Here is a 17,421-nt window from a genome sequence, read left to right as displayed (position 1 = left end):
AAGTGCATCTTACCTATATAGGTTTTATATACATTTTAGTAGTTTTTAAAAGAAAGAAAGATTTAACAACACAAATAGGCAGATCAAAAGAAATATTCTTTTGATCTGCCCAAATCAAAGGTATTATTTCTTTGATCTACCCATGCAAAGTATTACATATTAGCTGTAACACGGGGCATTCGGGCTTTGTCTGATATGTATGCCCTCGCAGGCCCTTGGGCAGTCGGCATACATATCAGCAAAGCCCTCATGCCCGTGTTACAACTATTACATGTATAACAGCAAAGTTCAGTTACTACTACAACACAACAGTTGCTTCTTCATGACAAGTGCATCAAGAGAGCTGATAAAATAATGGATGATGCAATCTTAATGTATCTTGTGTACTACTTTTACTGTCCAAATACATACTGAAATTCTTCTTTGACACACAGCACAAACATATGTGACCTACTGAGCAAAAATTCTGTTTTTGAGAAAACCTATATTGAGTAAAAAATGCATACTGCAAAAAAAATTTTATGTGCATTTTAATTGCTTTAGTAAACAGCAAAACATGGCTTGAATCAAGAGAACTACATGACCACTGGATTCGCCCATTAATGGTGAGTAAGAATATGTTTGTTTCATGTCAGTACCATGAAGCAAACGTGAGTTATGATTGTTTGTTGACAATGCAGTAAAATATTATGTAAACATCGCAGTTTGTAAGTTTTTGTTTGATGCATGGATGTATCTGCGACAAATACCATACCTTGCTGAATGCCCCAATTCATTGTGAATCAATGAGCCAAATCCAATCTCCATAGCTTTTTTCTTCGTGAATTACAATCAGTTAAACAAGTGCCTGTAATTTTTTACAGTATAGTCACTGTACAAATCGATTGTTTTGCTTTTTGTGCTACCTATCGCTATAACTTCACCAGAAATAGCTAAAACTTTGATAGACCATTGGTTTTTTCTAAAAGAAGTTATAAAAGAGTTTGAGAAAATGCAAACTAGTTGGGTTTTTGCTAAGTGGGTCACGCACGCATGCACTCACACACACATATACAGTACCATTGTCATCGCTTATCACTGACAGAACAGAAGCAGCTTCGTTACTCCCTAAAGCATTATCATTACCTATATCTGAAACTGCCTGGAATGCTTCACCTTCGTTAGCTAATATTGAAGAAATATGCATGTATAAGAGAAAATCTATAAAGAAATATACATTTTACTCACCAGTGCCTTGTGACTCATGATCCTTTGATTCAAACACTGAATCAAGTGAAGATTTAGAGTCTTCTGTAGGCCCTAATAAAAGAGATATAAACAAATACAATAATAAGCTAAACTAACAAGATTAATGTACAATCCTTTGACTACTGCACGAGCCTATATTAATTTAACAATCATGACTGTACATAGGTCAATCACAAAACTGGCATGGAATATTAGGGCAAGCAGAAATCATTGGAGCAAGAGGGTACTCAAATTACAGGTATGAGAATACAATCAAAATAACAAAACAATGATCTTTTTATGTGCATTAAGTACATAAGTACATACGTAATTATGCAGTAAAACATAAGTAGCACATCTATATAAATATAAACAAATTAGTGGGCTTTTGCAATAATTACTTGGGATAGAAACTGCATGTATGTATTTAAGCATTATGACAAGTGCAAGGAAAATATAATGAGAAATTCAGGAATCAAGTAACTACAAAGCAATGAAAAAGGGGAGGTAATCTACACATGCAGTTACACTAGTGAATTTTTTCTTCATTGATATACAGTCTGTCAATTATATAGCCATGACTGACTTAGGGGTTCACTAGTATTTATAGCTGCTGGTGTGTTTCATTACTTTGATTTGCCACTTACGATTTTTGCTTTGGACACTCCCTCCAACTTCAGTACTCAACATTCCAAATTTAAGCGAAATCGCTTCAAGCATTCCTGAGATATGCGACTTCAAAAATTGGCTTAGTTTCTTCATTTTTTTTCTTCATATTTTTTTTCCTCTTTTCGTACACTTACAAAAACCTCTATAAAACGCAAACGCAATATCCGATTCCCTTGAAATTTGGCACACAGAAGGGGGGTATAAAGGCGCATCTCTGTACCAACCTTGACTGGAATACGATAAACAGGCAAAGAGCTATTAGCGATTATTCATGAAAAATAACACCAATATGTTGTCATGCCTACAGGGTAAACCGTGTATGGGAAGAAGCTGAAAATCGGTGGGTGAATAGGTTAACTATTGAACCTCAAACCTTTTGTGGTTTGAAAGAAATCGCGCTAAAAACCAGGAAGATAGAACGAAAAAACCAACAGTGTGTAACAATTATGCAATCGAGATTAACTAATAATGATAAAAAAAACGATTGCTTTCCACGCCCACCAGAAAAACTGCTTGGGGTAATGCTTTGAAATTCATTGTACAGATGGAGTAATCATCTTAGAAAGGATCTTCAATGGTGTAGAAGAATCAGACTTGAAGCCACGGAGTTATAACACGAAATCAAACTTGGTGTAGCGAGTGCGAGATCGAGATACTCTAATAGAGCAGTCACCCTGAAAAGAGTTCAATAGATCAGCTAGAAACTAGTAACCTGTATAGAGATAAGCTACAAACAATTCACCCTGTAGAGAGATCATCTAGAAGAAGCTACCTTGTAGGGAGTTCAACTACATAGTTCAGCTAGAAGAACTCACCTTGTAGAGAGTTTAGCTACAAAGAAACCACCATGTAGAGAATTCAGCTACAAACAAATCGCCCTGTAGAGGAATCAGCTAGAAGAAATTACCCTGTACAGAGTTCAGCTACAAATAAACCATCATGTGGAGAGTTCAGCTGCAAACAAATCACCTGTAGAGAATTCAGCTACAAACAAATTACCCTGTAGAAAGGTTAGCTAGAAGAAGTCACCTTGTAGAGAGTTCAGCTACTAACCAGTGACCCTGTAGAGACATCAGCTAGAAGAAGTTACTTTGTAGAGAGTTCAGTTACATACAAATCATCCTGTAGAGAGATCAGCTAGAAGAAGTTACCTTGTAGATAGTTCAGTTACAAACAATTCACCCTGTAGAGAGATCAGCTAGAAGAACTCACCTTGTGGAGTGTTCAGTTACTAAGAAACTACCATGTAGAGTTCTGTAATAAATATATGCATTATATATATATAATTTGTACATTTATTGATAAAATGAGAAATATTTAAAGTATTCATCTGTTTCATCTTTTCTTCTTCCTGTGGAAAAGAAAAAAAAGATAGGTTAAAAAAGCCCATATAAATACAAAAAGAAGTGAAATCTAATCCAAAACAGCCAAGTTGTAAAAAAAAGAGTGCGGCCCTCAAAAAGGCTATGGTGAAAAAAGATGTGAAATCCAAGGTGGCGGCCAAGAAATGGCTGTGATGGTAGGTTAATGGTAAAAATTTTAATAACAACAATTCAGGTGAATTTTGGTGCTGCTTGGTCTTGGCACAAAATTCACCTGAATTATTGTTATTGAAATTTTTACTATTAACCTACCATCACAGCCATTTCTTGGCCGCCACCTTGGATTTCACATCTTGCTTCACCATAGCCTTTTTGAGGGTTGCACTATTTTTTTACAGCTTGGCTGTTTTGGATTAGATAGCATTTACCACAACCAAACACACTTAAAACTCACACATTACTCACTATGGTCATGATCAGGAAGTTCATATTCATGATGTACTTCAACACCTAAAAATATATAAAACATCAATCAGCATTAATTTTCACTCTTTAACTTTAAGGTCGTCATGCTCTGGGTGACAGATAGTTTAATACACGAACACACACAATGTAAGGCAAAACTTTCCCTTACCATGCTAGACAGTCATGCCTACAGTATTGGGACATGCCTACATGTTAGTCAGTGTGGGGAAATTAATCCTCCTGCAGCAGGACTAGTAGCCTGCAGGACACTTTACCATGTCTCACAGGTAAAAAATGTGGGTACTAAAACTCTCACCTGCTGTGTGAGATCCAAACAGCTGGCTTTTTCTCCTCTAGTTGACACAAGGTCCTCATTTAAACAGCTGAGTAGTCTGGAGCAATGTGAGTAAAGTTTCTTGCTGAACGACAATAGCAACTGGACATACATGTAACTGGGCATTGAACCTTGATTGGAAGGCCGGTACTCAAGCAATGTGGCTATGCTGCTGTTGCCACCCCCCACATGCTCAAAGTGAAAAGCAAAGCAAAATCATTCAATTGCTGTGCTAGCACAGTCACACCACTGGGACACATGTATGCTACTCAGTTGCATAGAGTCAGTGCAGGCAAATCCTTTTGTGGCAGGACTGAATTAGGCAGGTTTTACAGAATTTTTTATATTGATGAGGAGACTGGTACGTGGTGACACAAAACAAAGAAGAGTGGAGGCAAGTACGTATGTGTAGTACCCTCTTCGCTAACAACAGGACACCTTGTACTTGTACAGCAGCAGAGATTGTTTTGTGTGTAAGATATGTTTTAAGAAGGACTTAAGATATGTTTAGGCACAGGTATGTTAGAATCAGATCCAGACGCATAGCAGGGAACAGTAATAGTATTTTAGTGCTTCCCAATTTCCATTAAAAGTTTGGATGTTGCCAGGATTTGTCCACACAAATGTGCACAAGCTCAATATGGCATTGATGATCGATTCCTTATGCCACACAACAGAAAGACATCATGAAAATAGTTGTCTTCAATCAAGTCAAGTCATGCAAGCATGTATGTTTGTGTGTGTGAGGCAGCATAGCAACTGGTTGAAGCGTTCGCCTGGTAATTGAAAATTTCCAGGTTCAATGCCCAGTTATGCTAATATTAGTGTTGTTGTTGTTTCCTTGTAAAAGAAACTGTTCTCACATTGCTCCAGTTGGCAGATGACATTGAGGCATCCACCCAAATAACATCTGTTTGGAAAGACAATGGACACATTTTAGTTAAATGACCCAACCAACGAAGCCTACGGCTAAAAATCATGTCTGATAAGGGAGTAGGTATCTCAGTTTCTAAAGAATGTAGATTTCTCAGTTTAATAAGCCATGTTTCAACAGTATACAGTAGGACACCCAATACTACAGCCTGGTAAACTACTATACTCTCTTTGTTTGCAAGGAAGACAACCTGTCAGAAGACAGGTGTTATGAGATGGGATTGCACATGCGTGTAGGCATTAATTAGAAGACGGCTAATCAGTATTGTGGGTGTTTGCCATGCCACGCTGTTACTGATAAGAGTCATGTACCAAACTTGGAGGCTTGTCTGGGAGCAGAAAGATTATTTTGTACGTCCTTGTTTGGACCCGTATTTCGTCTGCCAATTTATTGTTCCGGTTGTTGGACTGCCAGACTCGAATTCCTTGGTACTGGGTTAATGGTACTTGATGACTCCTTTGTTTAACAGTTATTTTGGTGTTCTCTGTGCTCTTTTTGACCGCATAGAGTACTTTTGTGGATAAAGGCATCATGTGTTGTGGGCACTGTTTGGAAGTACACCCTGTTGTTGCTACCTATTACTGGTTATTATATCATCAACAAAGGAGGTATTTATCTGACAACCTTCTGTTGGTGGTCTATGAAAGCTCAAATGCATGGAATTGCTAGTCATTATTATTTAACCTGTCCTAGTTTTTTGAAGAAAAATGACATATGTTGGATAATCCTGGATTATTTACACAAGGAAAAGCTTGTCTCGAAAGACGAAGTTAATGAGCTGGAGGTGAATAGTGCTGCATTAGAACTCAAGAAACTAGATTTGAAGAGAATGAGAGGATTAGAGAAAATGCATTACGCATGAAAGAGCTGGAAGTGATTGAGAAGGAGTTGGCACTACAATTTAGACTGAAAGAATTAGAAGTCAAATTAGAGCTTACCATGTGTTTTGGTGCTGAAGCCAGATGGAAGTTGCAGATTTTGTACAGTGACTAAGACTGACTCACACCCTATTCCTAAGTATCGACTGTATAGGGTGCACATGATACGACAGCAAGTCTGTAATCTCCTCAAAGGATATTGGCAGTTACGAAGTGTCAGCCTTTGCAACTCCTGATGGTCTTTACCAGTATCTTATAATGTCATTTGGAAGGAAGAATGCACCAGCCACTTTTAAGAGAATGATTAATGATGTGATAATTGGACTGGAGAGTTGTGAGGCATACATTGATGATGTGGTGCTATACAGTAAGACATGGGACCAACACATCAAACAACTGATGACATTCATCTCAAGACTACAAGAAGTTAACTTGACTATTAACCTGGTGTAAAGTGAGTTTTGTCTAGTGCGAGTAATGTTTTTGGGTCATGTAGTGGACCAGGGTGAGATCACACACACCTGTTATGGCAAAGGTGAAAGCCAATGCTACTTTCCCAACCCCAACCAACAAACATGAGCTGATGAAATTTCTGGTTACTATAGGAAACTATGTCATAATTTTTCTGAGGTAATTGAACACTTGACAGGGCTGTTGAAAAAGCCTGAACCCTTAATTTGGTCAGGAGATTGACAAAGAGCTTTTAGGGGGTAGTGGTGCTATGCTATTACAAGAAAAAGGAGATGGAATATATGCTTCTTTTCTCACAAGTTTGAATGCTATCAAAAAATTATTTGACATGTGAAAAGGAGATGTTAGCTTTGTTGTTTGCTTTACAGCGTTTTGTGTGTACTTGGAAGCTGTAGTGGAGGAAATATTGGTGTACACTGATCCCAATTCCCAGGTATTCATTCCCACATCTGAGGAAAGGAGAACGTTATTGCAGACACATTGCCTTGAGCAATGTGAATTACCACAAACTGACTGTGTGAACACATCATATTTAGTGTCTTCTTCATGCTTATCGAATTGTAACGTCATCTCAGCACACCCCACTTGTTTGTATGTATATGGGATTGCATTTTTGTATGGAGGGAGTGTTATTGAATAGGATTGTACATGAATTAGGGCATTAATTAGAAGAATAGTAATCAGTATTGTGGGTGTTTGCCGTGCGATCACTGATAAGAGTCACATAACAACAGGTCCTCACAAAGCTCCAAAAATGTTTCAGCATGGGACACTCAAGCAGTAAACTATGCATTCATACCACCATGGCACTCCATCACGGACCCTAAATATGGAAGGGATGACACAAATTTAATAGCACTGCCACCAATATGAATAGGATTTAGATCATTCTGAGTTACATGCTTGCCAGCAACCAGATATTTGGTCACAGGGATACTGATAGTCAATCCACAAGCTTGTATAGTCAATAGTACTTCAACTATCCTGTCCTTTTATAGCTGCCACCTTTGACAGCAAACGTATGTGTTTACATGCACGCACGCACACACATACACACACACTAAATTTTGTAATAACCACAAACTTACATGATTTTTCTAAATCACTGATCACCCTGTCTAACTTGGGCGATGTGCTTATCTTCTGTAATCTCGTGCAGAGTTCAAGTAAATCCTTGGTGTTACTCAGATTTGCAGTCAAATATTTTATAATCAACTGATTAGCAGCTATTGAATCCTTACTGTTGAACACATCACTAACTTGGCTTACAGTAAAGCAATCATTCAGTATGTCAGTAGTTAGCATGAAGTCCATGGGCATCAAAACCTCTATAGCTTGCAGTCGAGATATGAAATGTGCAAAACCTGGAATGAAAAATATTTGCGTAAGTTACTATATATAAGTAACACAACTTATAGAAAAATTGGACAGTTTTAATTTTTAATGTTGCAAGTTTAAGGGAAAATGTGACAAGGCCTGCAAAAATAGGACATGTGGGCACATAAAATTTGCCTACTTTTTCAAATTTGATGCATCATAACTTTGTATTCCATTACTACTTGGCCATGACACTTTCAGTACTTACAAAACCCTACAATGAAAACATTGTATCCCAATACTGAGATATGACCGGTTGTGTGGTGGGATGTAGTTTGTGCCCACATGCCCTATTTTGTGCAGGCCCAGTCACAAATTAGAAATATTGGGGATCATAGCAAAAAAAGTAGGGAAACAAGGGAGGTCGCCTACACCTGCAGATATACTAGTGAACATTTATTCCCTAATTCAGTCTTTACCCAAGACCAAGACTGAATTAGGGATTAAATGTTCATTAGTATATGTGACTGGATCTGAAAAAACCTGACACAATAGTGCAAACCTAAATTTCCAGTATAAAGCATTGAAAACAATTGGTAAAACATTTGCATATTACTGAAAAAAATCTGTAAATTTTTTGAAAGCCTCTTTCTTAGTGAAGGAAGCGACTAACAACAAAAACCTGGATATCATCTTATTCGCCTACTCAAGGAGTTAGAAAATCTTTGTTTCGTTGTAGTAGACCCAAGGATGCACTAGGTGTAAGTGTGATCAATTATGTGATCAATTTTTCTTCACAAATTTCGCCTTTGTACCCAGTGAAGAAAGGCCATAAAAGGACAAACTTACCCAGTAAATGATTCCCCTGCCCATGGCAAACACGATGGTGAAAATTTCAGCCCAGGACATCCATCCTTTCATAAGTTACAACTATTCTAGCAAGTGCCTGTAATTTATTGTCTCAATACTTGCTGTACAAATTGATTTTTCTGTTGTTGCTACTTTGTAGGTCTGTAACTCCGAAAGTTATTGGCATATAAGGCTGAAACATTGCTAGAGAATACACTTGGCTAAGATTATAAATATTTAATAAACTGGAATTTGAAAAATGCACTATTGTGTCGGGTTTTTGCAGATCCGGTCACATATTTGCAGGTATAGGCGACTTCCCTTGTTTCTCTAAAGTTTTTTTACTATGATCCCTAATCAAACTTGGAATTCCTAATTTTTCCTTAAACTTGTTTGTTTACTTTTTTTTGTAACAATACCATTATTATGACTGGTAAACCCACGCATACCACATCAAAAGAAAGGATGCCACCACAATTAATGTTTTCATCTGAACGCACCCCCAGCTATCAAATACTGCTTTGACAGTGCAGTGACCATTATGCTTCACTTTCAGCAAATGAAAAACAGTAGAGTGCCTCTGCAATCAATCCAGTCACCACGAAAATATTACGATTCACGTGTCCCCTGCTTCAGTGCTTTTTATGCTGTGATTACTGCAATAATCATAGAGTATGGTAGTACTGAATATTAGGGATCATGAAAATTTAGGCTTTTATGGCCAAAAATTCACCCAAAAGCCAGCTTCACACATCCTGGCACCTTGGCAGTATTGGTTAGGCATAATCAAGCCCAAAAGTACCTACAGTACAATCATCAAAAAAGGCTTCCAATAAATTACTACTACTACTACAAAAAAAAAATCAATGGAATTTTCTGACTGATTGCCTGTCTGTCTGTCTGCCTGCCTGTCTGCCTGCATGCCTGATGCCTTCAGGGAAGCACAACTTGATAAAAGCTAAGGCTACGGGCTTGACTTTTTCACCGTTCAACGTCGCTTCGTCCCGAGACGAGCCTTTTGGCATACCACAGTACGTAATATACAATGCATACATCATGGACTTATTGTACCTTTGTCCTCCTTTGTGTCCCATTTCTTTTTACTGAGAGCCAAAGGTATTGATTTGTGGTAGCGTGATGCATGGCTTCCCTACAGTAACAGGAATTGTCCGTATTTTCCGTGGTGAATGGAGTGATTGCAGAGGCAAATCTAACACTGTTCTTCATTTGCAATGCTGTGATATAGCTGAAAGCAAAGCATAATGGTTGCTGCACTTTTGAGGCAGATCGTTTTAAACCTCAACTTTCAACTTATTACATTGACAGAAGTAGAAATTTTATTTTGGATAAGTACGTATATAACCATCTCACCCTTGTAACTACAATCTAATCCAAAACAACCAAGCTGTAAAAAAAGAGTGTGGCTCCCAAAGAGGCCACGGCAAAAAAAGATGTGAAATCCAAGGTGGCGGCCAAGAAATGGCTGTGATGGTAGGTTAATGGTAAAAATTTTAGTAACGAATAAATTTTTAATTCAGGTGAATTCGTGACCGGATTTGTGAAAAGGTACCTTTTCCACACAATTTACATACAAGTAAACAAAATGATGTAATACTTGTGTCCTTGTACTGATCAACTTGCTCTTGGTTTCAAAATGCAGCCAGATACTATAGCTACACTCATGAAAAATTGCAGGCAACTATATGCCATGATTAAAGAGTTATAATGCTTCAGAGTTCAAAAAATGGGTCAAATTTTGTATGTATGAAAAAGGTAAAAGGTGATTCTTCTAGCTGATCTCTCTACCAGATGACTTGTTTGTAGCTGAACTCTCTACAAGGTAACTTCTTCTAGCTAATCTTTCTACAGGGCGATTTGTTTGTAGCAGAATTCTCTACAGGGCGATTTGTTTGCAGCTGAATTCTCTTACATGGTGGTTTCTTTGTAGCTGAACTCTCTACAAGGTGACTTCCTCTAGCTGATCTCTGTACAGGATGACTTGTTTCTAACTGATCTCTCTACAGGGTGATCTGTTCATAGTGGAACTTTCTACTGGGTGATTTATTTGCAGCTGAACTCTCTACACGATGGTTTCTTTGCAACTGAACTCTGCACAAGGTAACTTCTTCTAGCTGATCTCTCTACAGAGCAATTTGTTTGTAGCTGAATTCTCTACAGGGTGATTTGTTTGCAGCTGAACTCTCTACATGATGGTTTCTTTGTAGCTGAACTCTCTATTAGGTACCTTCTTCTAGCTGATCTGACTACAGGGTGACTTGTTTGTAGCTGAATTTCCTACAGAATAACTTGCAGTGTATTATAATTGAGTAAATTATAAACGCAGCTGAATGCATTATTAGTGTGACTGTTCTATTAGAGTATCACGATCTTGCATTTGCTACATGAGTTGCCTTTCGAATCATAACTCAGTGGTTTGTAATCCGATTCTTCTGTACTACTGCAAGGAATTTCTATGATGATTATTCCAGCTACATACTGATTTTCAGCTTGTTGCTCTAAGCGGTTTGCCTGGTAGACACGAAAATTAATAGTTTTTTTATTCATAAAAATCAATCGTGTAGTTTTGACACAGGTTGGGTTTTGTGTCATATCTCCATGGTCTTTTTCCCGATTCCTTTCAAACCACAAAAAGGCACTCCTACGATGATTGCTCCATCTACACATCAACTTTAAACTGATTCCTCCAAGGGATTTACCCTGTAGGCGTGACAGACCTTCGATCTTATTTTACGCAAATAATCGGTCATAACTCCGTGAATGTTCATCGGATTCCTACCAAAGTTGGTACGGAGATCCGCCTTAATGAACCCTTTAAGTGTGCCAAATTTCAGCCCGATCCACGCATTTGTTTCTTATGGCAGATTTTGTGAAGTCTGCGAAATGAAGAAGATGAAGAAAAAAAACCAAGAAATTAAAATGAAATTTTGTTCGCTCGTATCTCAGAAATGGCTGGAGCGATTTTCTTCAAATTTGGTATGTTGACTCCCCTTACTGGCCGGCATTTCTCTAGCAAATTTGGTTCCAATCGGATTAGGGATTACAGAGCTACATAGGTGTGAAAGTTGAGTTTTCTTTCTTCCTGTTAATATATTCACGGTATGGCACACTGGCTTCTTGGGCCGCACGACACACTATCGTGTGTCTTTATACGTATATATATATCCACCCCAAAAACACCTTCGCTGTAAAAAAGGCGCGCCCAAGAAACTACAAGTACCTGGAACCCAATGTAAAAAAGAAAAAGAAAAATCAGCTTAGCTGAAGTGAAAAGTAACTGGTAACTTAAAGAGCTGATATCTGAAGCGGCCAAGAATACAATTACTAAAGTTTAATCCATGCAAGAACACCTTGGCTATAAAACAGGTGTATACATGAAAGTAACTGGCAACTGAAATGGCTGATATCTGAAGCGGCCAAGAATGAATGGTCATATACAACTAATTCAAAAATTTAACACTGAACCTTTATAATTCAGCTGTGTTCTATATTCACTCTTGCTGCATCGTAAAGTAATTTCTTTTAACTCTAATTGGCTGGTAATTTGGCCGCCTTTTTTTGCTCTATTATACTGACCATTAAAAAAGGCGGCCAAATTACCAGCCAATTAGAGTTAAAAGAAATTACTTTACGATGCAGCAAGAGTGAATATAGAACACAGCTGAATTATAAAGGTTCAGTGTTAAATTTTTGAATTAGTTGTATATGACCATTCATTCTTGGCCGCTTCAGATATCAGCCATTTCAGTTGCCAGTTACTTTCATGTATACACCTGTTTTGTAGCCAAGGTGTTCTTGCATGGATTAAACTTTAGTAATTGTATTCTTGGCCGCTTCAGATATCAGCTCTTTAAGTTACCAGTTACTTTTCACTTCAGCTAAGCTGATTTTTCTTTTTGTTTTTTTACATTGGGTTCCAGGTACTTGTAGTTTCTTGGGCACGCCTTTTTTACAGCGAAGGTGTTTTTGGGGTGGATATCACTCATTTTTGTCAGTGATAGACTCTATATTTGGTTTAAAAGGTAATTTTTTTTGGAAATGAGCAATTAACATTAATGCAGAATATTATCTTGGAGAGTCAGTAAAATCCATACATAATAATGATTGTTTCATAACACCGTAAATTCGGAAGTATGAATTTACGGTGTAGTATGACTGTTCTATTAGAGTAAATTTATCTTTACTGCCTGCACGTGATGAATATATCTCATATCTGTGCATGTTAAATGCTTCAGACACCTAATTAAACTTGCAAGTGCCTAATTAGTTCACAGTTGCTACACAGCTATAAAAACATTTGTAATTGTTATCATCATAATCATTTAACCATTTTTTAATATTTTGGTCGCAACTTCAGGATTAGAGCAGCAAAGAAAGGAATAGAGGACTCAACCATCAAGACTTGTATATGGGAGATGGAACAGTATTGCGATGGACAATGCCGGTACTAACCCCTCAAGGGTGTTGCAGTACAGTATAGATGCAAGACCAGAGCCTTGATCGTCACCTTTTGACTGTGGTCACAACTTCAGGATTGGAGCAGCAGAGAAAGGAATGAAGGACTCAATCATCAAGACTCGGGGAGATGGAATAGTATTGCCATGGACAATGCCAGCACTAACCCCTCAAGGATGTCACAGTGCAGTATCGATACAACCACTCCAACCAGTGCATAAGACCAGAGCTCGATCATCACCTTTTGACTGAAATTTTTATACTTGATGAAGCAATTAAAACAAAAAAGTTGTAGTACTTATACTTTCCTGAGGGAACATGTCCCCAGAGTCCCAGACTCCCTTGCCTGTTCAGCAGAATAATAGGATTGAGCCTTACTACCACTTTCACCTTTATTCTTGGCCTGAATGTACATATCAGCAACATAATACAGTAGCTGTAGACAGCAACATAATACAGTAGCTGTAGATAATGCTAGTTAATGCCCCTAGGCAGAGCTATAGGGGTGGGAATTTTTCCCTACTATCATACTATCATAGTAGTTCTTCTCGCAGTTCTTTGCCTGGCCATCATCAACTGCTGTCCATCAACTGCTGTCAAAACATTAGTCTCGTCCCCCAGACCCTTCCTCAAGCATGCTTATCACACAAAAATAACTTAGTTTAGTAGTGTACAAACAATTATTCATTGACAGCTTATACTACACTTACCGCATTGTTGAACCATGTATACCACCAGAATCCACCAGATTGACAACTAACACGTGATCTATTTAGGGGAAATCTCGTGGAAAGTCCCTAATTACCTTAAGCGGACACTCATGATACGTGGTTTTAAATTGAATGGTTTAAGAATGTAACTGGATGGTGAGGCGTACTTTAATCGGCTCGACTTTACTGAGAAACTCGAGCCCCTCGTGAGAAACTACATCGCTTGAGCAACGCTTGAAAAAGTAAGAGCCAAGAATACTGAGGGACTCTATGATATATGCCGGTCTTGAATGCTAACGAAACGAGGAGTGAAGTTTGTGCAACATGTCACATCGCCACACACTGATTCACCGTGTTTGTGCGATAGGGTTTTTGGACCTGTCCACCAGATGTTGAAAGGAAATTCATTCCAACTTGTGAAGTTGTTGGTATACTCATTGTTGGGGTCCATGGGGACATCGATGATCATTTACCAGTCAGCTGTAAGTAATGTCACAACAGAAGGAAAGGAACCATTTCCATACCCCTATGGCATACTGATTTTCCAGGTCAGTTTATGTACACCCAACCACAGAAATGTAGAACTTTGGTTGCAGGTGGAAAATAAACACCTTTTTACTCAGTTACAAGAGATTCACCCAGCTGGGATAAAATGTTGAAGTGAATGTCATTAGTACCTACTTGCGGTTCATCAGGTATTGGACAATTCCAAGTGTCCACATTATGCGGTTGTCCTCATGTTCAAGTTTACACGTTTAGGCAAGTTCCACAACATCCTATAATCTATTACTATATCAGTGTGGAATAATGCTTATATAATATTTTTCATATTCCAGGCTTTAGGTATGTGTATTGTATTTAACACCTGCTTGTTGGTTTTTGCAGGCCATCTGGTCATACTGGTTTATCCACTAGCAGTTGAATGTGATCATGGTACATATGTAAGTTGAGACCATGCAGGAACAAAGATGAGACCATGCAGGAACAAAGATACAGGTGTCATGAATTTCAGGTCAGTTGACATTCAGAGGAATTGTATTATTGCAATTGTTCTTTTTGTAGTTATCAATTATCAGTGACCAGTTTGTGATAGCGTACTTTTGTTTGACTAATGACCAAATGTTCTGGTTTACATGCTTACCCAACAGTTATGTTACACACTTAACTTGCATATGGGATATATATTTTTAGTTCATTTTGATTATTCATCCTTTATTGGTACAGCCCGGCATATTGATTTTTTGCACATTCTCTTTTTAATTCAGTGCCTGCTGGATTGTTTTGTCAGATATCGAAACAGATGTCTTTGGTGTTGCGACCGATGTTCCAGGTCAGTTTGCATGTGTGTTTAATTTAAGGTTGACTTCAGTGCCTGCTTATTCTTTTACAGGTCTCGGTATTGAGTGTCATGAATTTCAGGTCAGTTGACGTGCAGAAGAATTGTATTATTGCAATTGTTGTTTTTGCAGTTATCAATTATCACTGTATACTAGTGATGTGAATTTGCAGGTCAATCTACTCAGATGTATCAGGCATAGTGTTGATGGGTTCGAACAAGTATCCAGTGTAGACTATAGTGGCATCAAGGGTGTTAATTTCCAGGTCAGTTTACATGTTGTGATGTTAGTGATTTTTTCCTAGTACCCAGATATTAAGTGTATTGTATTTAATGCCCACCTGTTATGTTTTTAAATTATGGTATATCAGTGTAGACAGTGCAACAGTAAGCCTTCTGTGTTGTAGTAACTATTTGTTTCATAATATTATGCTGTTGTCCCAGAATGGCACAATTTTTGGGCAACCAGTGTGAAGTCCAGTGGTACAAACATTGTATTATGACCAAGTTGTGATAGCGTACTTTTGTTTGACTAATGTCCTAATGTTCTGGTTTGACTAATGTCCTAATGTTCTGGTTTAACATGCTTACCCAACAGTTATGTTATTCATTCACTTAGCCTGGGATATAATTTTTGTTCATTTTGATTATCCATGCTATTATTGACACAGCCCGGCATATTGATTTTTTGTACATTCTCTTTTAATTCAGTGCCTGCTAGATTGTGTCATCAGATATCGAAACAAGTGTTTTTGGTGTTGCGACCGATGTTCCAGGTCAGTTGCATGAGTGTTTAATTTAAGGTTAACTTCAGTGCCTGCTTATTCTTTTACAGGTCTCAGTATTGTCATGCTGACATACAAGAAATCATCACTACTGTTGGAACTATTTTTAGTCAAGTCTTGATGTGATGTTAATTAACGTTGTTACACATTGTTGTATGTTTACCATATGGCAAGAAATTATCATGGCCATCATGAAATTTGAATATTGTGTAAGTTGTGTGGACCAACCCCAACTCATACATGGTCACTGGCAAACCACGAACCACATTCGAGCCACAACACCACCAACCACATTCAAGCAATCCATTACAAAATTTTGTTGTACCATTTGTGTGTGCATAATACTTAATGAAAGCCACAACACAAGCTACATGGTACATACTACATAGAGGTGGTAACCCCTAAAGGCTTGTTACCTTTTGTATTCACCTTACCGGCCTTTGTGGTTAATCTATTAAAAATTACATGTAAATAGAGAATTGAAGAGTATGCTTAAAGCACCTTCACTAGTGATTTTGTTCTTCAAACCATAAGACAACTGGCGATTTATAAACGCTCGCATGGGGTGTGGTACTAAATGGAATTTAAAAGATTTCTGCTTAAAACGCCATCCCTAGGGAACTTACGGTTCAGCACGCTGTCACAACTTGTTTATCAGGCATTAGAGTTTGTGTCCACGTCGTGTCTTTAAAAGTTATTGTAGGGATTAGAGATTGATTGAAGAAAATACGCGTATAGGCAAACCAGGATTGGATAATGTCAGTGCTAGATGGACTATACAAACACGACTATGTTGACTGGTATAACGTGACAGTAGTTGTAACATAAGGTAGAGAAATAAAGTGAAATACGCCTATTTTTTATTTTGCGATGGTTACTTTTTTATTTTAGCGAGGTCGCAAGAAAACTATAACGACTCCTAAAGATTTTTTATCACGTAACGCAATACAAATCTATTGAGAGATGTTGCATAATTTAGGACTAATATTGTGAAACTGGCCCTACACGTAAATAACTCACAGTAGTGGCCGCGCGTCTTTTAATTGGGCGTGCGCTTTGTAGTTTCTTGGCCGCGCGACTCACTACCGTGAGTCTTGATCCCATCCAAAAACAGCTTGTAGCTGTAAAAAAAGTGCGCGTCCAAGTAAAGCAGAGTTAACTGCGACAAAAAGTAATGATATCATAATGCGGCCATGTGTGAGGTGTGTAAGTTGTAAAATTAATATTAGCTAATCAGATAATACAATATTATTGTTAAAGTGTTAATGAGAACTATGTGATGCTGCTAGTTTTTAAGTGTGTGAGCATCTTCATAATGCCACATAAATTTGATTCTCAATAAAGCAATGTGTATAGATTCTCTGATAGCAATAAATAGTTTGAGTTTGGCCGCCTTTCCTTTGTTCATAGCATTGCCGTACACAGGAAAGGCGGCCAAACTCAAACTATTTATTGCTATCAGAGAATATATACACATTGCTTTATTGAGAATCAAATTTATGTGGCATTTATGAAGATGCTCACACATTTAAAAACTAGCAGCATCACATAGTTCTCATTAACACTTTAACAATAATATTGTATTATCTGATTGGCTAATATTAATTTTACAACTTGCACACCTCACACATGGCCGCATTATGATATCATT

At 37.8% G+C, this 17,421-nt stretch overlaps 2 protein-coding genes across 12 annotated transcripts in view; one reads left to right on the top strand and one right to left on the bottom strand.

Moving 5' to 3' along the window:
• LOC136247059 (uncharacterized) overlaps window positions 1-17,421 on the bottom strand; it is a 214,554-nt gene that overhangs the window by 129,876 nt on the left and 67,257 nt on the right. For 2 of the 4 annotated variants that reach the window (XM_066038662.1, XM_066038663.1), the window contains exons 4-7: window positions 7,389-7,664; window positions 3,684-3,728; window positions 1,228-1,299; window positions 1,060-1,164 (exon numbers count right to left, since the gene is read on the bottom strand). In XM_066038662.1, the coding sequence (XP_065894734.1) occupies window positions 1,060-1,164; window positions 1,228-1,299; window positions 3,684-3,728; window positions 7,389-7,664 (498 nt within the window). Of the gene's footprint in view, window positions 1-1,059; window positions 1,165-1,227; window positions 1,300-1,874; window positions 2,799-3,683; window positions 3,729-7,388; window positions 7,665-17,421 lie in introns of those variants that run through there. The other 2 variants (XM_066038664.1, XM_066038665.1) reach the window with 2 other exon arrangements.
• Window positions 12,508-15,973, top strand: LOC136247057 (uncharacterized). 8 transcript variants are annotated; one of them, XM_066038658.1, is made up of 9 exons: window positions 12,508-13,891; window positions 14,017-14,197; window positions 14,246-14,344; window positions 14,535-14,661; window positions 14,915-14,979; window positions 15,040-15,068; window positions 15,159-15,251; window positions 15,697-15,761; window positions 15,821-15,973. In XM_066038658.1, the coding sequence occupies exons 4-9, from the start codon at window positions 14,618-14,620 to the stop codon at window positions 15,894-15,896; spliced, it is 372 nt and encodes a 123-aa protein (XP_065894730.1). In that variant the 5' UTR covers window positions 12,508-13,891; window positions 14,017-14,197; window positions 14,246-14,344; window positions 14,535-14,617; the 3' UTR covers window positions 15,897-15,973. The 8 variants fall into 8 exon arrangements, 7 of the variants coding, with proteins under 7 accessions (XP_065894730.1, XP_065894727.1, XP_065894732.1 ...); XM_066038655.1 differs by having other exon boundaries at window positions 12,511-13,891; window positions 14,246-14,408; XM_066038660.1 differs by having other exon boundaries at window positions 12,516-13,891; window positions 14,246-14,408; window positions 15,119-15,251.

The sequence above is a fragment of the Dysidea avara genome, chromosome 2 (genome assembly GCF_963678975.1).
Source record: "Dysidea avara chromosome 2, odDysAvar1.4, whole genome shotgun sequence".
Classification (NCBI taxonomy): Eukaryota; Metazoa; Porifera; class Demospongiae; order Dictyoceratida; family Dysideidae; genus Dysidea; species Dysidea avara.
This window is presented reverse-complemented; position numbering and strand designations above follow the sequence as displayed.

Bases quoted from the DNA above. Each gene is read 5' to 3' on its own strand.
- LOC136247057 (XM_066038658.1), top strand. From the start codon at position 14,618: ATGAGACCATGCAGGAACAAAGATACAGGTGTCATGAATTTCAG. The intron at 15,069-15,158 runs GTCAGTTGACGT...GTGAATTTGCAG, and splicing joins TTGAGTGTCATGAATTTCAG to GTCAATCTACTCAGATGTAT. The intron at 15,252-15,696 runs GTCAGTTTACAT...CTTTTAATTCAG, and splicing joins TCAAGGGTGTTAATTTCCAG to TGCCTGCTAGATTGTGTCAT.